General features: G+C 45.4%; 1 protein-coding gene across 1 annotated transcript in view; it reads right to left on the bottom strand.

Moving 5' to 3' along the window:
- stard13b (StAR related lipid transfer domain containing 13b) overlaps positions 1-26,911 on the bottom strand; it is an 83,947-nt gene that overhangs the window by 46,979 nt on the left and 10,057 nt on the right. Inside the window, exons 4-5 of the mRNA XM_076282375.1 lie at positions 24,192-24,353; positions 9,463-9,493 (exon numbers count right to left, since the gene is read on the bottom strand). Coding sequence (XP_076138490.1) covers positions 9,463-9,493; positions 24,192-24,353 — 193 coding nt within the window. The remainder of the gene's footprint in view (positions 1-9,462; positions 9,494-24,191; positions 24,354-26,911) is intronic.

Here is a 26,911-nt window from a genome sequence, read left to right as displayed (position 1 = left end):
GCACACCAGGAAATACACCTATACATACACAACACTTATACAAGTGTGTTAGATAAACACATATACGCTTTACAGTCTTTTCAAGGCATCATTGATGCATTAGCTACCCCCACAGCCAAGCACTGTCCTGACAGTGAAGTGACGTGGAAGTCAGATCCCTGAGTTCACACCTACGGTTGACCATTGGAGTGACAGTCACACAGTGGTCTTAATCAATGAATACCCCCCCCCCATATACAGTATAAACACACACATACACACACAGTGTTATTATTACAATTCTTTGAGGTATGATACTACACATTTGACGATACTACACATTTGATGATTTCTCTAGTCAAATATTTTGTGATTGCACACCACCTGCCCAAAGACACTCATTATTTTCTCCTCACACACACACACACACACACACACAGTTAAACATGCTCAGTTTCCGACTCCACAAATAAACCTATAGTTAACACATAATACCTCTGCATATCCAGTGTGATATTTGCAAGGTTACTTCTACTTTGCAGTGTTTCTGTTAATGTGCTTGATAATGTGTCCAGGGTCAGCAATACACTTTCATGAGCCAATACATGGTCACATCCACATTCACGTTTACTCATTATTGAATAGATGAGTGCAGAGCAGGAAGAAATATCACTGGAACATCAGTAAAACAGTATCAAAAATAAACCATCCAAACTTTTGATATATGACTTATCTTTTATAAAGCTTGAGTGGTCTGCACTGGGCCAACCATGCTGGCTTACACCTCTATGAGCCTGAGTGCCAGCGCTCCTGCTGAAAAAAGCTCTGGGCCTAATTAAAACTCCCCTTAGGCATTCACTAACAGTGCCCCTACTGAGTGCGAGGGTATTGTCATAAAACCCAAACGCGGAGGAGCTGAAATTCCAGAGCAGGCACAGCGGAGCGGAGAGCCACATGGCACCCCTCGCGAGCAGGAAGTCTGTTCTAAGTCACTCCATCCGATTGCGCTTTGATTGCCGGGGCTAAATTGTTTAATCAGCTCCCAAACCACAAGAAAAGCCACCCCCCAGCAGCCGGCTCCAGTCCATCGCCTCTTTACAAGAGAAGAAAACAGACCAGGTGCGGAAAGAGCCCCCCTCCCCCCCCGCCCCCGACCCCCCCACCCCCACAGATAGCATGTGTTTCTGGGCCGGATCAGGCCCGAATCAGGCCCAGAGTTGGCAGCTGGCTGTCCTGAAATGCAATGGGTCCAGGAGCAGCTGGTCTGCTTCCTGCTTAAGCTTTAGTGAGGAGCAAGGCCGGTGGCGCCCGCTGTCATGATGCCAGAGGGTGCCAAGGTGTTCAGCGGCAACAAAAGGACGTTTTGCCTCCTGGCACAAGGAATCTGGCATTGGTCCATCTCAGTAGGAGCTTTTTGGAGTTTGTTTTTTCACCCCTAGCACAAACATCTGGGCACAGTGTGGCATTAGGCTGAGAGTAAGGGAGTGTGCAGGAATGAGAGGGCAGCATCGGTTAGCCGCCAGAGAGCAGCCCCCATTGGTGGATAAGTTCTGGCAGCTTATGCGTAGCGAGCAATGGCGACCACATCCATACGTAAACACACTTAAAGACACGTGTACACGTCTGTGCTTACCACACGGGACATTCCCCCCAACTAGAAACCGTGTCTGTTGGATTTCCACACTCCTGTCTCCTGGCGCGAAACTATATTGTGCACATCTAAGGCTGCCAAACACACATATGCAAGACACAAAGGCGCCGGCAGTGTTAGTGAATAGAGCCGGTTAACCTGCCCACTGCCCCTCAGCTACTACTTACCAAGGCCTGCAGAGGATTCAAAAAGAGCCTGAACAGCCATTCTGATTGAGAAGGATGCTCTGATTGTGTCTGAGAGCCCATTCTCTAAGGGATTCAGAAACTAAGAGAGGGGTGGGGTGGGGGGGGGTTGACAACAGGGTTATAACCAGACTGCCTTTCAAAACGCGCCCCCATCCACCCCCAATTCAACCGCAACTGAGCTGTTTCTCATTGGGAGAAGAAAGGAGAAAAATAACAAATTTGAGTTGGCAGGCGCAACAAACAACTGGTGGCGCGTTCTGCAACCACATGCTGCATGTTGCAAAATGGGCTGCCCGCATGATGGATCCCAACACGGGGTTGAAGAACGGGGCTATCCAAAACCCAACCAGAGAGCAAACTTTGAAGCCGTGTCAGATGGTCCTGTGCTTTGTGGGACAACAGAAGAGAGCACGAGTAGTAGCCGATGAGAGCGCTGGGCTGTCTTCAGAAGCAGCGTTTTGTTTGAATCCCTCCCGTCAGTTGTCTTTACACACAGTTCCTCACGGCTCTCTCGTCCCACTCAGCAAACCAGAGCAAATAGAATCAGGACTCAATGGTCCTGCTTAAGGCATTTTTTTGGCAGTCGGGAGAAACTGCCCTGCACAATCGGGCTATTGGGATTTAAAGTGTTGAGAGGGTTTCTGTCATCATGACATAATGGCAAAACAACTGCAGTAACAGCAGTGTTACTACTGTTAAGCAATCAAAGGCTAGCACACAAAGATGGAAGGAGAGTTTTAGGCGTTTAGTGAGTACAGATGATTTCTTATGTAATGACAATTAGTAGCCTGGTGGGCCATCCTATATCATTGAAATGTATAGTCTGGAATCGAATCATTCACCTGCTTAATCCAAGGGGCGGGCAGAGAATTGTCTTTCAAACTGCCTAGGCATGCAATAGGCCAGCGCTACGACCATATCCGTATCCGGTCGGCAAAACGGCAAATACATCCTTCTTCGAAAGGAATGACTTAAGTGCATTGTGTTGCTCTACTTTCAAAGAAAAGCAAGTCCAACTCCTCCAAAGTTGACGCCAACGCCGATTCAAACAACCGCTCTTCGTTCGCCATAGCCACCTTCCTTGTTGTTCACCGTCGCAGGATGTCGTTATCCTGTTAAGCCCGCCTTAAGACTCTCTAACGAAATAGAGCGCTGTGATTGGAGAACATCCACGGTGTTAAGCCAATAGAAATTCCTATGGTTCGATACTAGACGTACAGGCTGAGCAAATTAATTTGCCGCCGCTAGGGTGCGTCTAGATTTCTAGGCTAGACAATTAGTTCAATCACCAGAAATACCATTACGGAATCAAGAAGCAACTTTTCTCTGATGGAAGCATTGTGCATGTGCCCAAACATTCAAATTCAGGGAGTCTGCGGGGTGGCATTTTGTCTTTCTTTCTTTCTCTACCTTCTCTCCATGGCAACGGTAGACTGGCCCCAAAAGCGGTCAGAAAAAAACTCACAAGTAAGTTTTCCATCTTTCCACATGTGGAATCTTTCATGCTCTCGTCATGCCAGTGCAGCGTCTGATCCTGCCGGCCCCCGCTGCCCCCTCTGCACACGGCTACTCCACCGCACCGCGTCCAAATTTAAACACATGAGGTCATCGATTCGGGGCTATGTCGGGCAGAAGGGAGGGACGAAAATAATCACATTATTATTGTTGTCACATGTAAGTTTCCTCAACAGCAAACCAGAGCTGCGGGTTGCCAAAGCCCAGCTCCAGAGCCATAGTCGTCCAGATCCATCTGTTTTTATTGACTGGGATTGACTACAGGGTTAGTCACCACCACACAGACCACCGTGGAGCCAAGGCCTGCAAAGTAAATGCAACACCAACAGAACCAGCTATGGAAGGTTTTACTGAACATTTTTATGAGCTGCTTTTTTACCTTCTGCTTTGCATTACATATTTCATACACACACAGGTTTTTTTTACACAATTAACAGTGCAATTCTTTTATACGCCTCGCTTTAGGTCTGAAGTCCAAAACCCAATACTGATCACATTTCAGTGTTAAAAAGCATTACACATACTGTAGCTGTCTGTGGGTCTAGTGAAGTCTTCACAAATAACACAAAACGTTGCTGCTGCATTGGGATCAAAACTGTTGCTGTGAATCTAAAACCAACCTGAATTCACTTCTCCCACTAGGTCTGTACAGTAGATACAAAACAAAGCTTGAGTGTGAGTTAGTGTGGTATGAACAGATACCTTTTCTAACATTTCAAACTATGCTTCAGGTTCTAGACTTTGTATCCGTGGGACCAGACGCTATCAAATCAGGGGGCCCCTCAAGTGGTCCCCCTATGAGCGACCACAGCTGTCCACGAGGACCTCTCATTGGCCCCTGGGAAGTGGTGGGGGACTGGGGGTGACCCTGGTGGGGCAAGAAGGAGCCCAGCTTTACAGAGACCGGGGGTTTTGTGGCGCTTTGAGGGGGCTGATTAGGGAACAGCTGCTGAGCGCTGGGAGAGCTCGGCAGCAGAGCTCTATGAGGGCCAAACATGCTGGAATACATTAGCAGTTATATAACAGTCTTGGGTACGTCATGGTTAGCATCGGCTGGGTGATTTAGAGCGCCGAGCTATAGGTTCAGCGCCGCCAACTCTCCCACGAGGAGATGGATGGTGCTACGGACACTGGTACTTGTTATAGGAGTCTGGGGGAAAAGTCACCGGCAACGATCCAACTGCGGCCTGTTAGTCCAGATTAATGCCGAGCGTTACTGCTCCCCGGAGGAACGTTGCTTCCATACACAGTCCATTAGCGAAATTACGCTCAATGGCGCGCAATTCAATCCTGCATTACAAATGGAGGAGGGGGTAAAGATGGCTCATTTTTTTTCATTTGGTATACCATAAAACAAATGGCAAAGCCCTTAAAACAAACACACGTTTCAAACACAAGGGGTTAGAAGAATAACAGAGAAAAGAATGTGTTGCTCTAACTGTACCGAGATGAATGAAAACAGGAGAAGAAGAAAGGTCTTAAAAATATCCCACCGTAAAGACTCTAAAAGAGAGGGGAAAATGTGTCACCATAAATATCTGCAGGCAAAGCCATTAAATCTTAACTAGCCGTGACCCGATCAAGTTTTTGAAAAGGCTTCATTGTTCCAATTAAAATTCAGCGTGTTATAATTAGCTTGCGTCCAATTTTCCTACCACATGTTGCTCGCAGCAACAACAAAATTCACTCTTTCTGATCAAGCATGTTGGATGTTCTCCAGACACATCCTCCACGCCAGTATAAAGAGACAGGGAGCCCTAATCTGGGAAATGCAGCTCCAACTCAATCTAAGGCCCTGTAGACGTGTGCGGAACTGAGAACAGGTTTCTTTATGCCATCAAACACCTTTGGGTTGAACTAGATTAGATAGATTGTGAGCCAGGCCTTCTTGTCGTCATGTTTAACATCAACGTTGTTCAACATCAGTGCCTGACCTCACAAATACTCTTCTGAATTAATGGGCAAAAATGTCCACAGAATCTTGTGGAAAGTATGGTGTAGTATACTGCAAAGTGTATTTGAATGAGGGCTGAGCGACAGACTCAAAGCATATGAGAAAGCAGAAGAATTCATCAATTATTTTGCGAAGCTTTGAATCTGATCCAGGAATCCAATTTGGAGCCTCGGTGCTGTTTCCACTGAATACTGAGGGAGTGGAGGCCTTCCATCCACTAGGTCGGGCTGACAGTTCTGGGGCACCACGGCAGCTTTGGCCCCGCAGACACGCTGGCCTCTGTGGGACCAGGGCTCTGTTGATGGACTGAGGGATGGACTGAGGGGGGGTGAGTGCTTTCCATGACAAAGAGAGGCCTGCTGCTTGTGCTGCTTGTTGGTGCTTGAGTGGACGTTTGAGTGACTGCTGCTGCCTGTGAGTATGACAACTGTGTTTTACAGACATGACAAGTCTTTCTTTCTTTCTTTCTTTCTTTCTTTCTTTCTCTCTCCCCTCTCTCTCTCTCCCTCTCTCTTTCTCTCTCTTTCTCTGAGAATCTACTTCTCCCCCACTTACTCTTCATCTTTCTATATTGTTGGTACATGCAGGGTAAATGCATAACAAAAAGAAGCACAAAATCTCACACTGCCAGCGCATATACTCAACTTATACGCACAACATATTATTTTAAATATCGTAGACGGACACTAACAGCCAATTCAGGTTGACAGCAAGACTAAACACATGCAAAGGAAACAGATTCCCAGACAGTTGTTTGTGCTAACCCCTTAAGCCCCTGGCAATTATGTCAATCAAACACTGAAGAAGTTAGCCCAGGCTCCTGTCCTGATGATTACAGACACAGTACGTTATCCTTCATTTAGGATAAGGGGGATTATCGAAGAGGAATACATGTCTGCCACGAGTGAAATTTCCCCCCAAATAAAAGTAAGTAGGAGGGCAAATATAACTTTCCCTGGTTCCAGTGTTTATCCACTCAGCACGGAGCAACAGGGGCTTCAAGATCTGGTTTTAAGAGGGAGGGAAAAACAAACAACGAAAAAAAAATGCAAGAGGCTCAAAGGGATTCAGTTCTTTTCCTGTACATGACTCAAGTTTCTTTTTGTTCTGTGAGATTATTAGTTGACAGGCTAACCACCGTGAATGCTGACCTTGAAGCTAACCTTAGCTGCCTTTAAATTTGTGTCCATGGTAACCACACATACATTGCCATTGTTATTGTACTACCATTATTAGGAAAGGGAACCAGCTGAGGGAGCTATGGCTATCCATCCATCCATCTCTTTCATATTTCATTCATATCAAATGTCTAGACATCCACACGGGCTACTTGCATTCTGGAATGGACGACTAAGGGTTAAATATCAGGAGGGGGGGCGGGGGTTGTAAACCAGTTGACCCTCTGCGCTCATTATCCCACAGAATCCAAAAACTGAATCTGGCTGCCCTCTCCCCTCTCCCAGCCTCTCGGTAGGGGTCTGGTGCTGAGGGGCAGTGAGCCTGGCGTGCCTTGAGGGGTGAGGGCACACGCATGTGATCCACCACCATGGCCAGATGAGGGGGGAGACTGACAGGTGAGGACATGTGAGACCCTCAGGCCTGACCCTGGAGCGCCACTCAGACATCCCGCCAGCAAAATGTAAATAAATACCCACTGGATTTGTAACACCGATATATTTGCTCTACCAGTGTGGTTCATTGAAGGTTTAGCCACTTTCACTGATAAAGTCAAGAAATGCTATTTTTTCCACACAACCATAATTTGACTTTATTAGCTTGACATTTTACAGTGAGCGTTATTTTCACTTCTGCTCAGCAGAGTGAGCAATTATCTCATAACTGCCTGAAGGTAGATGTATTAGCAAAATGACCAAATGTGGCCTGTCTGCCATTTAGGTTTCATTGGTTCATGACATTTACTGCAGACAAATTCATCTAAATTCAGACTCATCTCCCATCCCTTTTCATCAGCAGCTTTCATCAAGCCTTTCAAACCTGGGCCACTGCATGCTTTGCTGCATCTGCCTTGCTGCTCAGCCCCATCTCTGTGCCAGTGGCGGGATTAGCCTGTGATGGCCAGGGCACAAATAGCAGCCCCAGCCATCCCAGCCCTCGGCCCCCAGTCGCCAGGGAGCGGAGCAGGGCAGACTGTTTTCCTCTGCTGGGGAATGTCATAATAAAGCTGCCGGAGAGTGAAGCCGGCCGGCCGGCCGAGGTGGTCTGCAAAACATCTGCGGCTGTTAGCCAGTGACATCATCGGGTCCCTCCGGCGCAGCTGTGAGGTCGACGGGGGGAACTGTATACCTCGCGGACGCTGCTCTGCGGAGTGTCGTCTTTAGGGGTTATAGCGTCCCCCGGTCACCTCCCATCACCGTCTTTATTAGTGCTGTCAGCAGCTCGGAGACCATTATGCCAGTTTTCCATTTTAGCAGAGCTACAGGTTATTGTTAAGTCGTTGTGAAGGGTCATACCTGTTATAGAGATCAACCTAAAAAATGGATCTCTTTTCCGTCCGACAGCCATACCCCCCAACCCTGAACTAGTACAGTGGGGCTGGGCTGTAGTGTGTGTGTGTGCGCTGGTCCATTCTTGGCCTTGAAGAGCGCTTGTTATACACCAGGCCATTTCTCCGTCACCACCTGGTGTCCTGAAATCAATTTTAACCGTTGAAGCACTGCTGCCGCCGCCAGACCACACAGACTAAAAACTTAACGACCAATGGTCTGAACGCATGACCGTGAGGAATGTCTCTCCACGCCGCCATGTACATTTGTGCCGCGCGACCGTGCCCTCCACAGGTCATGTGAGAGTGGAACCCAAGCCCCAAATTGCCCCCCCCCCCCAAGTCCCTTGCCAACAACACTGCAGCTGCCCCCAGGGGCCATATCAGTCGGGGCCAAATATTTCACCTCAGGCAAAATAGCAACAATGATCTGGTATGCACCCTAATTTTAAACCGCCAAGTAGCCCGGTAAAAATAGGGGACGCTGTAAAAAAAAATGAGAGTGTGTGTGTGTGCGCCTCCGCATTCTCTAGACACTGGCCGAGGGTGAGAACACACACCTGTCTCCATCGGTCACCCACAAGACAGACACAAGTATACAGACACAAGTATACACACACACACACACACACACACACACACACACACACACACAGACGGACTCTGTCACACTCACATAGCCAGACGGAGGAAAGAGAGAGAGGGAGAAGGAGAGACAGAAAGAGAAGGAGGGAGAGATGTATATCACACAAACACACTAAACGACAAAAAGAGGCTTGATACACACTCATATGTACAGACTGTTCCATAAGAGCAGAGGTGCCACGTGGGTGTCGTAGGACAGAAGAAATGGCTCTGACATCAACTCAAAATGGAACCGTCCACTAACCAATATTCCAATGCACAATACTTTCCTAGTCAGTGCAGAATGAGATTAAAATAGCTCTCTTCACTGCGATGAGAGAGCGCCATTTGAATTGTGGCCAGTCTGACACTTTGCCCAGAGTTCTTGGAACGGAATAATGAAAAAAGATCTCTACCGAATCCAGAATAAAGACCCTCGGACAATCACCCCTGATTTGACCATTTGCGCTCAACTAATTATGGAATACAATTCAAAAGCCGCCCTGAAATGCTTTCACTAGTTTTTCCCCCCTGACAACTTCTCACAATGAGGCTTTCATGGCCACGCTTGATGGTTTAATTTTGTTAAAGCGAGTGGATTCCTTCCTCCCATTCACTGGTCGTGTCCAAGGCCTAGGACTGACACTTCTGGACAGAGCTGCTCTTTGTTGAAGATGATCTCCTCTGGGCAACGTTCCACTACAATCGCTCACAGTGAGAAACGGACGGGTCCACCAGGTGCATAGCAGGTAACACTTCAACTTGAACCGAATCTAACCCCCCCCCCCTCCCCCGATCAGATGTGTGATAAGATAAGTAATGTGCCACAGTGAAGCCTGAGGGGGAGGCTGCAATGTTGTTGCAGCTGAAACGTTTAATGTTAAACACAGAGGAATGTGACGCCCAGTGTGTTAAGGCTTATCCTATGTGCCCACGTCTCCAGAGCATTCTCAAACATTCTTACACAATGCCATATTAGAACATTCCAGACCTCTCTAGCATTATATCAAAACACAAAGCCTAAACGGATCAAATAACCCAGACGTACCTGTGCCTTTGTTCCTCTTTTTGGTGGACATCTGCAAAAAAAGAATACAGAAATGTTGTCACAAATAACAATACAACAATGTATGAACATTCAATTAAAAGAATACAAAGGCAAAGTTGGCCAAAGTAGGTTGACCAGAACTAGTGGGATAATAGAAGATAACAACTGGGGTTTTTTCAAAACATAACACAAACTTGGTTGCCCGCTTGGGTTTTTCCAAAAAGGCCAATTTCAGTAAAGTTGCACACTTTCTTTAAGATGATGGATAGCACCAAGCCTATGTGAAACTAGATGTACCGCAGAGCGGTATAAAATATGACCGCTGCCCAGTCCAGCACATTTTTTCCACAAAAATAAATCACGCTGAAAGGCCTATATGATTCTAACTGTCTCACTAAATTGCATTATCCACACTCAATTCTCACTGATATCTGCTACAGCAGACAACAGTCAACAAGTACCAAAACATGATTAGTTCATAGATTTCACATGTAAAATTCATTTTATACAACCCCACCTCCATCTTGCCTGTTCATAATTCTGAGAAATTCTTGAAATGTGTGCATGTACATGTTTATGTTATGCGTGTGTGTGTGTGTGTGTGTGTGTGTGTGTGTGTGTGTGTGTGTGTGTGTGTGTGTGTGTGTGTGCGTGCTTGTGTGTGTGCCTGCGTATGTGCCTGTGCATGCAAGCGTACATATGTCTACTGTGTGAGTATGTGTCATACATATGATTACTGTGAATGTATGTGTGTGTGTGTGTGTATCTGTTTGTGCACATGTGTGCACATGAAATGGGTTAACATGACCCCTGGAGGCAAACATACGGAAAAAAATGGTCATCCTAGGCCCTACAGTTCTCAAGATATTCACAGAGAAGTGTGTCTGCCCTACCTTTCTTTCGGGGGGTCCAGTCCAGCGGGGGGGCTACAGATCAAAACGAAAAATTACGGTTCCATGCTATCCATGTGGGGGTACATGCCCACCAAGTTTTGTGTACCCCGGTCTTTCAGTGTCCCGGGAATCCTTGTTGGTGTACGTCACTAAATGTACACATGAACGAAAGTACACAAAACTTGGCATGCATTCGGAGGGTGTCATAATGATCCTACACTTTTAAATTCGTGCAGTTTTGACCTTGTCAGCCAGAGATATTGTGATGAAAACACCTAATTTTTTGCTTTTTCATTTTTAACTAGGTGGCGCTATACATAAAATAAGTGGTAATGGGATGGGTTGACATGCCCCCTTAAGACCAACATACATAAAAAAGGTGGACCTCCTAGGCCCTACGGTTAACGAGATATTCACAGAAAACTGTCTCCGGCCACCTACAGGCCAGTTGGTGTATAGTAACATAAATTAATTTATTGTGTGGCCCCCCATGAACGGAATTCCACGAAACTTGGCGTGCATACAGAGGGTGTCATAATGATCCTACACTTCCAATTTTGTACAGTTTTGACTTTGTTAGGTCACAGATACCTTCAATTACAACACCTCATTTTTACTTTTTTGTGTTTAACTAGGTGGCGCTATACATGAAATGAGTGGTTATGGAATGGGTTGACATGGCCCCTTGAGATCAACATACAAAAAAAAATGGTCCTCCTAAACCCTACGGTTTTCGAGATATTCACAGAAAACTGTGTCTGCCCTACCCTCCTTTCGGGGGTCCAGTCCAGCGGGGGAGCTACAGATCAAAACAAAAAACGATGGTTCCATGCTATCCATGTGGGGTTACATGCCCACCAAGTTTCGTGTACCCCGGTCTTTCAGTGTCCCGGGAATCATTGACAGAAATTTGGGCATGCGAAAAAGAAAAAAATCTGACTAAACCTATATGACCGCCGCTTCGCTGCGCGGCGGTCATAATAAATGGAAGCACTAGCTTACGTTCTCGCAGAAAGACTCACTGGTCTACATCGGTCTTTATAATGATTCGGCTTATGTACCAGTCCTGTTGCTTTCAGGTGCCGATTTTCGATGTTCCCCTCCTCCCTCCCCAACCACCACCACTTTGGCCCTTGTCAATCTGTCCCCTGCCTTCCTGGCAGGATCAGCAAGGCCAACCGGTCTGCCCCTAGACCAAGGACAGGGGCCTGTGCCAAAGACTCTATCTCATTGTTGCTTATGTCTTTTGTAAATCCTTCCATGGATTAAAACATTTGTTAACCTTTCTTGTGTTCTGCCTTGCTGGTTCAACTGAAATCACATCTACAGTAAATGGCCAAGCACACTTACTTATACAAGGAATTTGTTCCCTGCATTTTACCCATCCGGGAGTAGTGTACACCTATTCATACACACACATTTAAAGCAGTGCGCACACTAGGAGCACACATACACACCCAGAGCAGTGGGCAGTCCCTTAATCCGGCGCCCGGGGAGCACTTGTGGGTTAGGTGCATTGCTCAAGGGCACCTCATCCGTGGATGTGGGAGAGCGCTCACTCCCCCCACCTGCATTTTTCCTCGACTCGAACCAGCCACCCTTTGGTCACAAGTCGGATTCCCTAACCAGTAGGCCCACATGCCAAAGTGATGACGCAATATAATTCAGAGCAGCTGATGTGGCTACCAATATATCTAGGGGCTGCCTGGTTCTACAAATCCCACATGAGTTCTCCTTACGCACCCCCCCCCCCCTCCCACACACACACACACACAGCGGCGCCAGAACGAGTTTGAAAAAGTGGGGGTGCAAAAAAAAAAAAAAAAAAAAACCTGGTTTCGGGCTGGGTTTCCCGAGACAATTTTGAAAATTCCAGAGGTCAACTATTCACGCACGTTTTCACGTGGGATATTACGATATAAGATAGTCTAATAATAATTTTAAAAAAAAAGTCTAATAAAAATTGTCATTATGTTAGGTGCTGTGTAGTGATTTCGGGTGGTTTCATTCAAGCTGATTGGAGCGTCTTTTTACGCACAGTGATTTAGTCTAGGCTACAAGTTCTTGACAGACACAGACACACCAGCATAACCTGAATTTGCATTCAAGGAATAAAGGAGGTAGTCTATAGCCTACAATAATAATGATCACAATCTCCATTTTCTGTCCTGTGCACGCAGCCAAAACGTGTCAATGACTGTGATGAAAAGATCTGCACGTAACCTATATTGCTACATTTTGAAGGTTATCGTAAAAGGTCCCCCGGTAACCTGTCACTGTTTATCCCCGTAAGAAAACGACGCTAGAATTAGTTACCCAACTGTGCCTGTTCCCTTTGTGTTTGACTGTAATCATGTTATACATTAATTAGTGATTAAAAATTACCTTTCTGCGCTCCATATCTGTAACACGAACTGATCTGACCTGACTTGAACCGAGTTTACGTGTAAGCCTGTGTGTGCCTGTCTGCACTCATGATTCTCTACAACTTTTTACTGCATTGCCATGAACAAAGTAAAGGGAAAAAAGGTGTTTCTTTGTCGAACAAATTGGGATGCAATGTGAGCCTTGAATTGAATGCCATGCAGGAATTTGCTAGGATCTCAAAACCGGATTATGAACATTCTTTGCCATAGAGAAACACACGTGTTGGATTATAAACATGCTTTGCCACAAAAACAGAGAAAAACGTGAGGTAAGTCGAGCTATATGAAGTTATTATTGTGCTGTCACTTCGTTTGTTTTATAAACCAGAAGGATGTACTTGGTATCAAATGATAGCTCTGTGTCTCCTCTTTCATCTGACATGCATGCCATATCTATGCGTTCACGGGTTTGCGAGTAACTTTGCGTCAATCGGCTTCGAAGGGTTAAAATCTCACGTATCCCCTGGAGTGCGTTCACGTACCCCCATTTGGGAACCACTGCGCGATGCCGTGTCGGTGTTGTGGTCAACAACTGCCCTTTTTTTTTTTACCCCCGAAAAGTGGGGGTGCTTCCGGCGCGCTTGCACACACACATATACTAACCTTCGTTGGCACCCAAACTCTTATCCCCATAAAACCTACCAGACAGACACAGACAGACAAGTGAGCTCTAAAGGAGAACAGGTCCCTGTCTCCAGCCATAACCATCACCTAGCTGCTGAGTTTATGCCATGGGTCCTCTATAGAGCTTGACCTAGGATGAGTGTGATTTAAGGTGGTCAGGCCCCTGCCCGATGAGAAAGTGCTACTTGTTTGGAGAGAGGGGTCATGTTGAACATTCCATGACTAATCCTCCAGAGACTTGCTCTTTCCTTCTCTCTCCATCTCTTCTTCTCTCTCTCTCTCTCTCTCTTTGTAGACCACCCTCGGCCTCTATATCTCCTTTGCTGTCTCGACGCCTTCCTCCCACTCCCTATCTAACTCTCATTCAGCCTGTCTTGGCTTTTGACTCTGTTTCACTGGGACTGTGTGTTCTGCAAATCCAAAGACTTGGCAGAGGTTTAGAGTTAGAACTGGTTGGTTTGTCTGCGTTACATACTTGCGCTTCATCTACGAGTGACCGAAAGGCAATAAATGATCATTATCAGGAAAATGTATATGCATGCTGCCTGGGAGCTCACTTTGTTTATGTTACAAGGTCTTTTTTGCTCCCTCTTTGTCATGTACTCAGAGACGCACACTCACACATACACAGACACACACACACACACACACACACACACACACACACACACACACACACACACACACACAACTCACTTCAACACACATTTTTCCATAATGATTTACTCTCTTTGTTTGTACACGATCCTTCTCTGTAGGGTAAACAGAGCTTTTATACAGTGAAACTCTGACATACATCAGGGAGGGTGCGTCATATACAATACATCCTGTTTGGATGGCGACAGATGCATTACTTGGTGTCTTGGCACTCATGTTATCCTTAGTCTCTAACCAGTGTACTGAAACCTATTTGAGATATAGGATTGGACAGAAATAATGCATACATCTAAATCTTTGGTAGGCCTACAAGAAGGAGGACAACGTTTATCTGAAACTTAAGCCCTGAGATTGAAAAAAGAAACATGCTGTGACTGAAGTTGCAAATAATAAAGACAAAATATCTGGATGGTTGCCCCCAAATGGCTCCTCAATGGGTACATTGACACCCAGAACCTGAGTCTGTGCCACAGCAGCAGGAAGACATGACTGATGTCAAAAACAGTCGTTGATTCTGTGAGGAGGGTTAGAATTTTATTACATATCTGCACTCTCTGGTCACCGTCTTCAAAAACGGAGATTAATAGGACTGTTTCCTGCCTTCCCTGAGTACCAACGAGAAGGACAAGCCTGCCTGAATTTAGCGCAAATAGGCCTGCCTCATCACTAACGTCATGCTCCCCAGAATGGTTGACCTCAATTTAAACTGATAAGAGACTATTAAGAAAGCACAAAAACACCCACGGTGCAGCACACGGCATGTAATATTCACAACAATCTAAATCACTTGACTCGGATGATTTAACTTCCTGTGCGAAAGACCCTAGAGATAGAGCACACTGAGTGGGTCCTTTTTTGTAAAGAAAAACAAAACAGTTCGGGGTTGTGGAGAAAAAAAAATGCCACACACGTGCACGCACACACACACACACACACACACACACACACACACACACGCACACGCACACACACACACACACACACACACACACACACACACACACACACACACACACACACACACACACCACCCACGGAAAAAGCCAAACTATACAGGTCCAAGTGGATACATCAAGTTGAAACCAAAGTTTGTTTGGGAGGCTGAGCTCGCAAACACTGAGGGCTGTGTTTGTGCGGAGTGTCATGTCTGTGTTAGTCAGCAGGCTTTTCGCTGTGAGTAACTTGTCTGGGGCTGTGCACCACAATGGTCCCTGAGACTGGTGATGATGGTACACTCGAGGTTGGGGGGGGGGTGGGGGTCGGGGGGGTTGGGGGGGTGGGGGGGCACGAGGGTCTGTTGTTGGAGGCATCCTGCCCTCCGTTACCCTGTGACAGCCTGCTACAAGACGAGCTGGGAGTGAGTCATGGATGCATGGGGGTGGGGAGTGACACGACCACACAAGTCTGTCAAGGTGTCTGGATGTGTGTGTGTGTGTGTGTGTGTGTGTGTATGTATGTGTTGGGGGGGGGGGGGGGGGTTTTGGGATGAGGATGGACAATAATAACGAGCACACCGCAAGGCTGGCTTCAACACCTGGCAACACTGACTCCAACTTGGACAGAGAATGCAAGAGGCTGATTCAAGAGTGGGGGAACATGTCCACTGATGACACACTGACATCCGCATACGAAAAAATGAAGCTCTCTTTTCCTTTGTCTTCACTCTTCCTCTAGTGCTCAAGTTACTCTGTCAGCGTTTCATCTGTGAGCTATTATCCCAATAGACATTCCAACAGCGCTTCTTGCTTTGACTGGGTGCAGCCAGCATGCAACGCTGAAATGACACTAACACAAAAACACATGTCACTGCGCTCCTTGAGGATTCAAAAGTCTTTTTTTCCCCACCTACGGTGTTTTCTAAGCACCGACACAGATCATCTCCTAAGGACACGATCAGGTTTATATCACAGTTACAATACACACGGGTCGCATACAATCTGACAAGGTTTACGTAACCCAGCACACACACATACCCAGCAACCCCCTGCACAGCCCCCGCCCAGACATCGGTTAACTTTTGTGCTGGATGTCTTGAGCGCTGTTATTCCTCCACTCTGTGCATGTTCTGGCCTCTCCTACAATGCTGTGTGTGAGTTATACACACAAAACCCGGAGTTCCCCTGTGATTCACTTCTTCTGTTATATTTGGCCCGAGCCACTTCAGCCGAGTCATACCCCATGGCAGTCAACCGAAAGGAGCTCGATCCCAGACTTCTTGTCCTCAGTATTACATAAGCTGAGGAGGCCTAACATGGCATATGGCAGGATGGATGGGATCCTATACACAGCCATTAATCCCCAAACACACATACGAGACACACAGACACACAGACACACACACACAGACACAAACACACAGACACACAGACACACACACACACACACATGGGGGTGGGGGGGCCCAGGGGGCTACTCTGGGATGATAACTCCTCCAGGTCACAACTCTGAACCACACGCCCAGCCCATCACCGAGATGACTGGTAGACTAAAGCTGCTTCGCCATTTCTGTAATGTTTGTCCTGGTGGATAAAATAAAACTGTGCAGAGGAAAAGGAAAAAGAAAGAAAGAAGGAAAGAAAGAAGGAAAGAAAGAAAGAAAGAAAGAAAGAAAGAAAGAAAGAAAGAAAGGAAAGCAGTTGAAAATGGGTTGAAAAAAGACAGAAACCTAAAAAAGAAACTTAAAGTAAAATCAAATTAGAAAACAAAACAGAGAGAAAGCCGAATGGAAAGAAAGGGGGGAAAACGCACAATGGAGTAACCCAAGACAGAGAAGTCATTTGAGAATTTTTCAAATTGTTCAGGGAGAAAATAGCTTTTAGGTTTCGGCTTTTGACTTGTCTGGAGAGTACAGTGGGGAAAAGAGAGAAGCCCTCTCGGCCCGCTACGTGGGTTTCAAAGCGAGCCAAAAGGCTTCGGCCCGAACCAGATGTGTTCCCAGGGGTCCCTGTCCACGTCCATCTCTCCTCTTCTTTTGCTCTCTCTTTCCCCCACAGCAGGGAAACCACTCCCGCTATATTTAGCACATCTTCAGCTTTTCACTAAAGAAGCCAAAAACCCCATGCTGACATGTTGTAAGAAGGAACTTCAAAAATCACATCAGTTGCTCTTTCACTTTCTGTCCTCCAGATCTCTTTAGTCATGTCCGATAAGGTAATTACACTTCCTATTCTTTTCCCCTGATGCTCTGGGTGTCTGTTGTGAGAGCATGTAGGGGTGAATCCACAGGAAGAGGCCTCTGACAAAGCAGCCAGCTAACGGCTCAGGCTGACGGGTTAGGCCCTCACCAGGTTTGTTTTCGGTGGAGCGTGCTTTATAGGGGGGAGAGCTTGGGAAATAATGGGCTTGTGTTTGCACCCCCTCCTCCCACCCCCACCCCACAAGTCTGATTGCAAAATACTGTCAGTCTTAAAAGAAAAATATACAGAAAGAAAGAAAGAGAGACAGACAGAGAGAGAAAGAGAGAGAGAGAGGATTGCGCTGGAATGCAGGTGAGGGGAGATAAAGAGAGTTCCAGTCATGTTGCAACACAGATGAACTGTGCACATGTGTGAGTATGTGCGCACGTGTGTGTGTGTGTGTGTGTGTGTGTGTGTGTGTGTGTGTGTGTGTGTGTGTGTGTGTGTGTGTTTGTAGTGAGAATGTCAGTGTGTATGTGGGTGTGTGCACTCAAATGCTTTTCACAGCTCACAAATACCTCATGGTCACATACCTACACAAAGCAGGTGGAGATCCTCCCAGTGCTTGGAAATGTTGAAGCATCTCTCTAATGACAAACGACTGAAGGCGTCTATTTGAGCGCAACTACGGCTAGTCCACTTCATTTTAAGAATCTTTCCAAACTACAGACTCTTGACTAAATGAAAACTGCCCTTCCTAGTCAGAGAGATCGCTTAGGATTTAAAGACTGGTTTCAAAAAATCTAACATTACCAGATGTCCACAGAGCTACTGCTTATCTGCCATGCTAGTATCATGCCATGTACCAGTGTTTGGATAGAGACGTGCAGGATTCAGGATTTATGCTTTATAAATGTATTTACTTTACCATTTACTTTATTTTACTTTAAATAAGTGTGCACCCCAAACCACTGAATTCTGAGAAGACAAAGTGGTAAACAAACATGCTCTCAGTGTCCAGAGTAAAAGAATGGTGAGGATAAATGTCCTTGTCTACTCCGGACAGCTGGCCGTACAATATCTCACATCAGCATGTGTCCACTAAACAAACACAGGGAATCAGTCACAAATTAACAGGACTGTCAAGCTTGCCAAATCAATTAAGTTACAACAAAAGCCTGTCTTCTGAGATGCATTTCTGCTGCGTGGTTCCCTTAAATTGTCAGAACGTCCAAATGACATCCTTCTCCCAGGCAGCTCGCCAATCTTCCTCTTGGCTTGGCGTCGGGTGACAACTTCATACATCACTCAGCGTGGCACTGTCAGGTGTGTCTGTCCTTGTGCGGGAGTGAGAGAGTGGCACAATGCCAGCGTAGAGATGCATCACTGTCCAGCCTCATTCAGGGACAGATAAGCATAAGCTTTCATTTTTTACCCCATTTGTAAAGCAATGACAGACATCTGCTCTCCTCTAAATTCAAGATGGGCAATCCAGACAGTGGAACTGTCTTGCTGTAATACATCATGAAAAGGTGTGGTCAACTAGCTGACAAACAACAGGCCATTATTCTTCTGTAGTAGTGGCTAACCACACATAACTTGGTGTAGTCAAACATCTGAATCACAGTCCTGAAGGCATGTCTCTGTCTGAACAAAACACAGCTTGCCTTTTTGCAAACAAATGTATTAGCCTACCACAGAGTGCAATTAAATACAGTGCCCTCCACATGTATTGGCTCCCCTGGTAAAGTTTAGTAGAAAAAAGAATATATTCAATTTATCTTAATATCACAATGTTAACTATGAAGGAAAATCCAACCTTGAAGGGAAGCAAATTTATGTAGTGAAAAAAAACAATGTATATAATTGAATAAATATTGGCATGTTACCAGACTCAAATTTGAGTAGCTACACCAGGATATATTTTTATAGCATTTACCTTTCTTACTGAGGTCAACATACTTTCCCAAATAAATTTGAATTGTGTATTCTCATTCCTTTCCCATGTTAAAGAATAATTAGGGCATCTGACCTCTGTACCACTTATTTTTATACCTTAATGGGCTAGGCCTACTGCTTGAAAGTTCATGGATACTTTTACTACTTTTAAGAGAAGTTGAATATAAATGGGGGAAAAAGTTCCATTTTGTTTGTAATTTTTTTGCAAGGGTTCAAATAATTATAGCACGTTTTGTTTTGTATGTATGTGTGTGTGTGTGTGTGTGTGTGTGTGTGCGCGCATGTGTATGTATATGTGTGCATGTGTGTATTCCTGTGTGTGTTTCGCAGAGCCAGCCTGGCTGCTGGGAAAAGCGAGCCCAACATCTCAACCGAGCCGCCTTGCGCTGCCCCACCGCTGCGAGCCCTGACCTCCTGCTCCTGCACTCATATATTATTTTTTGTGACACTCGGACTGGGACCCTACATCGCAGCTTAGCCTGCTCTGAGGCGTAACTAATCCCTGGCCTTACGAGCTGCACTCCGCCTGGGTAATCTATCCTCACCCCGCTGAGCCGTTTACCCTGCGATCCTGCCCCGGCCAAGGCACCTACGGGGCAGACTGCGGCCGGGGACGGGACCCCCCTCACAGGCCGTGGAGCTCTGCCAACGGAGCTAGGGCTGGATGCTGAGTGGCCACAGCTAACTCTATTAGTGCCTTTCAAAATGGTTTTATATTCCACTCCTATACTTAGGAGTGGAATATAAATTAGGGTTATTAACTATACTTAGGGTTCTTTAGGGATATTACAGTTGTGGTTTTGATCCCTTTCATTAATGAGGTAATAACCCTTTTGATTGTGCCAATGATGTGTTCAATGGATTCACTTCCAAGGGCAATTGAGGGTCAGTAGCTTCACAGTTTTGTTGACTGTTCCGCCAACAAAATTCAATTACATTACAAACACAAAGTATTGTCTAGTAGAATGCTCTATTGTTTTGAGACGCTCAACATGGCAACTGTTGACTTGGTGAACACAACTCCAGCTCATCAGCTCCAAACATGCCTGCTAGTGTTCGCCCACACACACACACACACACACACACACACACACACACACACACACACACACAAAGACACACACAAAGACACACACACACACACACATACGGACAGACACACACACACACACACACAAAGACACACACACACACGCACACACACACATACACACACACATACACACACACACACACACACACACACACACACACAGACACACACACATTTCTCTGTGAGCGGCCATGGGGTGGTCCATTCCCCGGTGTCACCACAGGCTTTTTCTAGCGCTCTAATCCAAAGCTGATTACGGAGCCTCCAGGTCAGTGGGAGAGAGCACTGATCTCTTTAAACACCACCACTGCTTCAACTCCACATATTGATCACCCATCAGCTGGTGCATGTTATCAAGCCAGACCAATCAAACTGGCTTACTTACACCAGGCTAATTTCTGTTATAAGACTTGATATTACATGTGAGACTGATATAATGTCACCTCAGATCTGTGTTTATATATGAAGAGCTGTTTTCCAAAAGGCACTCCAAACTTGATTGGCTCTCCAGGCGTTTCCCCGAGGATTTGGCCATGGATAAATTGGGAGGTGTTACTAGACACCTATAGGATCATGTAGTAAAAAAAAGCCATTGGTAAGAAAAGAAATTTCAGATTGGCAAAAAATGCCTAACTTTCCCTAACTATGTCATATCTTCTAGGCATAGGCAGAATCATTTTGGATGCTTAAGGTTTTTTGGGTTGGAAGGAGAGTGTCAATGCGATAGGGGTAACTACAAGGTACACAGGAAACCCACTTGAACAATGTAGCCAATGTTACTCTCCAATGTTGTTTGGTCACTTTAATATTATGCTACAAATTCGTATCTGAAAATGTTAAATCGTCAGCAGGCAACTTGTTACAGTCAGATAAAGAGACTGTCAAATCATAATATTAGGAAGCCATCATGTTATTGCCAGACAACATTGCTCAAAGAGTTAAGAGTAAAGATATATCATCCATTTTACAGTCACTGTGAACATTCCCAATGCGCTGTCGATTCGTGTGCATTGGGGGGACCTGTTGTTTACCCCAAATAGGATTTGTCAGCCTTTGGTCTACGCTGCACCTCTGTCTGACCCTGACCCCCTGACACCAGGTGCAGGTGAGAGGGCCCTGCATGCCGTGGAGGCTTTCCCTGTCTGTAATCTGCCCTGAGAGGCTGAGACCCAGGCTCCATGTCATCAGAGTGCACAAAACCAAATCACTCTATTACCCCCAGCCCCTACAATCCAATTAGCCGCCCTACGGCCTCTTCCAAACAGCCCCCCACTCACTGGTTCTCATGCAGCCCAGCGGCTGGCTGGCGGACCATGGGGGTGTGTGTGTGTGTGTGTATGTGTGTGTGTGTGTGTGTGGGGGGGGGGGGGGGGGGGGGTGGTACCTAGCACTGCTGTGGCCAAGCAACAGCTACGGTGGAGATTAAACAATCACATCTGGCCCAGTTCTCATGCTGAACGGAAAAGACACAGTTCCCACAGATATCACCCCCTTGCTCACACTGAAGAAAAATGTTTTTGCATGTGTGTGTGTGTGTGTGTGTGTGTATGTATGTGTGTGTGTCTGTGTGTCTGTGTGTGTGTGTGTGTGATGGTTATGCGGTGAAAGCGGTATGAAATATGATCCCGTTTACTCTCTAGTCTCTAGCAGCATTCCAGTGATTCATATGACTGGCAAAAAAAAACCTGAAAATGATTTCAGTGTGAGGCCTTGGTTAGAACACGTACCCCTTGGGTCAGTTTCCTGCAAGTCTTTGTTTATGCATGAGAAGGACAGAAGAAACTAACTGTACTGGGTGAGTATGCACTGCGCTGTGCTGGGGCAATGAGCACCTTCACCCCAGAAACGCCGAGCAGTATTGTTGAGCAATCATGATATTGTTATTTTGCCAGTGGTGAGTCCCTGGAGTTGAGCAAAAAGACAAAACCACCAGGCAAGAGGAACATTAGGAATTTTTTTTCTTGTTGTTTTTTTCTCCATAGTAACCTTAACACAAAGCCCACATAAACCACCACAGGCTCTTCTTTCCAAAGCACGCTTTCCAATGATGTCAGAGAAATAAATATCATCAAATAAAAAACAATAGGGCTCAGTCAATGTCACCACCTGGAAAAATTAAAACAAGGCAGTGAGTCCAAAACATGACTCCATCTCAAGAGACATGCCTAGCTAACTGCCTACTGTAACATAGCCGAGAGATATTTAAATATGATACTAATGTTTAGAAACAGCGATTAACATACCAGCAGACACACAAAAAACTTCTACGCAGGCAACGTTTTGACCAACAAGCCACAACTAATAGAAAACCCAATACAACCTCACAAACAATTCTCTAATTTCAAAACTGTTATGAATTGGAGACTTCTTTTGGCGACTTAATCTTTACCCATCTTTAATTACTATAAACGCAGCTTAATCTGAATTAAATAGCTCTTCACAGACTTACAACCTTTCCCTTCTACTATGTGTATATACATGCATCCAACGTGTTGTGCCGACTCCTGTTAATCCCAGTCTTGAGGCTGGCATGCCTGGCGCTAAGCCTAATACAAACCTCAAATATTTACAGGCCAGGTTGCAGGAGGGAACAGCCACACACGTCTGACCACAGCTCACCACTGCCTTGAGCAACGCAGGCATTCCTCCCATACCAGCAGAGGTGTTACAAAATAGGGAATTCACAAATGCACAGCTAATTATAGATCCTCGGCAGGAACAGAACAATTGATAACATTCAGACATCCCCACAATGAGGCGTTTGGTAGGCACCGATGGTATATATATGCTCTATCTATCTCTCTCTCTCTCTCTCTCAATATATTATGGTTATGGTTATGGGATTTTGCAGACGCTTTTGTCCAAAGCGTCCATATATATATATATATATATATATATATATATATATATAATTATATTTATATTACTACATATCTGGATAGTTACAGATGTTGTGTGTATACATAAAGGGAGTATCTGTACGGATCTGTGTACAGAGCTAGGTGAAGAGTATATCAAAGTCAAACAAAGGAGACTTGTACGCAACTCCTTAAGAATGTTTATGTATCAACTCTATAAATTATAGTAGATATAAATAACAAGACATCTATAGATGTAGACCTTTCCATTTGTAAATATCACACCATGTCACATACTGTAAATGTGAACAGCATGTCCTGCTTGGTTATTCTCTTTCTCTCTGTCTATAGATTCCACATGGTTTATCACATTCTATTTAACCATTGTACAGAGACCGTGTTTGTTTTCAGTGGAAGTGGGACTCATCGGCGAAGACAGCATTTGAAAGGGATTTTGCCTGCAATCTAAACAAGAAGTGGTCGTCCGCCAGGGTGCCCCTCAACCCCACCCAGCACCCCGCACCCCACTTGGCTGTCACCCCCAATTCATTAATTATTAATTCATATTAATTCATATTAATTATATTAATTCCACTGCAGTAAAATTGTTTGGATTAGACCAGTGAAAATCTACTCCATTTGCTCTCCATGATGCAGAAAACCCATTAAAAACACACAGGCCATGGGAAGCCAGCCAGCTATCTTGTGCTTGCACGCTCTTTGATTGGAGAACAAACCGCACTTGCGAAGATTCATCACACACAGCTCTGACAACCCATACAACAACCACAAAGAAAAATAAATCGGTAACATATTGATTCTAAAATTTACATATTTTCATGCATATGCAGATAGATAGATAGATAGATAGATAGATAGATAGATAGAGAGATAGATAGATAGATAAAAGGACAGAAGTGAGGCTCCAGAAAGGCTTATGGTATGCTCTTTTTCAGCAGTCAAAGGGCTTCTTAAACACAATGTACAACTGTGCGCATCCATGCAGCAACACTAACAAAAACAATCATGAAAACGTCACAGAAGACGACCCACAAATTCTGACTCCGTAAGCCTAGCACCAGACCCATGAGCTGGTCCCTCACCTCCGTCTTCTTGGGCCGAGTCCTGGTTCCGGTGCCGGAGGCTGAGCTGGAGCTCATGGCCTTGTCCTGTCCGAAAGAGTCCCCTGTGTCCAGTCCCCTAAGGGTGCCGCTGGCGCCAGCAGACTGGGTCGACTGGGCTGACCTCCATGAGACGCCGTCACGCTGTAACGACAGGAGAGCATGAGGGCATCAGGAAAACAACAGCAGCGTCCATGTCATCTGTGTGAGGCAAGCCGACTCTACAAGTCACTCTAGACTCTACAGGATGCACTTACTCCCAGCAGGATAGAGAGAGAGAGAGAGAGAGAGAAAAGAAAGACAGAAATAAAAAACATGAGGGAGAGGTCAATCGTTCAGAGATAGACAGAGAGAGAGTGCAAGTGAGATCTTTTGAAAAAACAAAATTCATTGGCTTCTTTTTGGTCAGATGGCAGAGGCAAAGAAGGCAAACATATGCATATTTCACTTTTCAGCACAGCAACAGAGTGACCTTGTCCGAGGGATGCCAAAAGATGCCCTTTCTCCTCCTGTTGCTAGTTAAAGCCAGTTACAGCAGATGCCTAGGATAACAGCACTCACAGCTCAAAGGGACATCTGTCATTCGCCACGCCACCACTAACCGACTAAATCATACCAACCACACAGGACACACACACACACACACATCCTCACACAACACACCCTCTGTGTGACCAAGACACTCAGAACCCAAAAGGCGCCCTTGTTCCCAACATGTAACTCAGGATTGGGCACAAAAAGAGGCAGCATTCCCCAACATTTTTTCCCTTCTCTCTTTTTTTTCCAAGTCTATCATTGGCTGTTCCCAGTCCCTGACATCTTCACCCAGACAATGGCCTTCTGTTCCAATCGTGCTAGTCCTTTGGGGATGTTGCTTTGGAGATTTTGGTCGAGCACAGACGGCCACATATCATCTGGGGGTGGAGGGGGGCAAATCTGACTCACAACATAAAGTGGACGCCATGTGTCTGGGCGCAACAGTCGGTCTGCTGGGATCGGTGCCTGTCTGATAGGAGGTCTGAAGGACTCTGCTTTGAGCCGCGCGCTACATCAAAAAAGCCATAACCGCACCAGCATGTTAGGAGAAGTCTGGTTCAGAGGCGCTTGTGAAATCGTGCTGCCATGCACAGATTAGAAAGGCCTTCTATTCAACAGGCCCTTTCCCTTTCAGAATGTGATAAAAGAATAAGTAGATATGCTCTCCAGCATGTCCAGGGGAAAAATACGTAATGGCAAGTCAACTTGGAGAATTGTGAACAGGGCGAAAAAAGATTATGTTAAAAGTACAAGGAAAGTGTAAGTAGGGTTTTTTTTGTGGCCGCTTACAGTCAGTCATGTTTTCCATGATAGTCACTGTGACTTGTGTGTGCTGGATGTTACTTCAACTGCCTGTCCACAAAGACATCTCTGATCCCTGCCTTTTGAGCATCCCAGCAGGAAGTGGCATCACATCTCTCCAAGGCACTCTCTGTCTGTCTCTCTGTCTGTCTCTCTGTCTGTGTCTATGTCTGTCCCGGTGGAATTTCATTCTGACACATGGAACATGCCCTTTCCCTGATGCTTTATAGCCAGCAAAGGCAAACGGCACACTAGACAAAGTGTCCCCTATGCAGAAAGAAGCCATTTCTCCTAAATGGTGATTGAATTATTTCACAAGGGCTAAAAGGCAAACCACTTCAACACATAAAGTCTAGAGGACACTCCTAGCGTAACTCTGTAGGATTTCCCCCCATAGTACGATGAATTTCACACCACTAATGCGATTTGCAATAAAAGAAGCAGTTTAAAAAAGAACAAACTTCCCCAAGAAATTAGGCTCATAAGATCTATGGTATGAAGACAGTGAAGTGAAGCCAAAGCTACTGTGGGGCGAAAGAGAGATGGTTTGTGGCAAGAAACCTGTTGAAACCAGACTAGCATTCCACTCAGTGATATTTTAAAGGTTAGCTTCAGCGGTAGCATATGGTATGTGGCCCAACAATTCAATGTAGTATATTAGATCAGAGACTTGAATTGAATTCAAATATACATTGGTGTTCCAAATAGTCTGAGACCACGCAATATTTCGAATTGAAGAACTGAACTACAATTAAATGGCTACATGTCTTATACAACAGAGGATAAGGCTCGATGACTCTTTTCTACATCATATTTTCTCCCTGCTTTGAAAAGTCACTGACTTTTGTCATCCTATTTTTAGAGATACAGGGGTCACATCAGGTCACAATGTTCACCATCACAAGATACTCACATGACATCACGTTTGGTTTGGTTTCTTTAGAAACAGCTAGACCTAGTGTCAGCAGTTTTCTGGGTGACTCTCCACCCTTCACCTACATCTTCATATCAACCTGCCCACCTTTACAAGCGTTTGAAACAACAGTGACTGTTCAAAAGGTGGCACACAAATTGCATTTAACTGGATTTATAGCTGCACCAACTTCCATCCCATAAAACGGTCTGTATGTCTGTGACTTTATTCATAGTAGAGTCACTGGACTGGTGTCTCAGGAATGGTTATATTGTTTTATAACCTATATCTTAAGAATATCACAATATAGTCTGCACAAGACACCATAAATACCGTTGGAAATATAGAACAAAAATATACCATAATATATCATATACCACTGTCCACTACCACCTGTTATTCTTTCATGCTCTTGTGTGTAGACTGCATTTCTATTGGATTTGCTTCACTG

The sequence above is a fragment of the Alosa pseudoharengus genome, unplaced genomic scaffold (assembly GCF_046254945.1).
Source record: "Alosa pseudoharengus isolate Yale_2024_CS ecotype anadromous, Long Island Sound unplaced genomic scaffold, YU_APseudo_1.1 YU_APseudo_1.1_scf_13, whole genome shotgun sequence".
Lineage (NCBI taxonomy): Eukaryota > Metazoa > Chordata > Actinopteri > Clupeiformes > Clupeidae > Alosa > Alosa pseudoharengus.
This window is presented reverse-complemented; position numbering and strand designations above follow the sequence as displayed.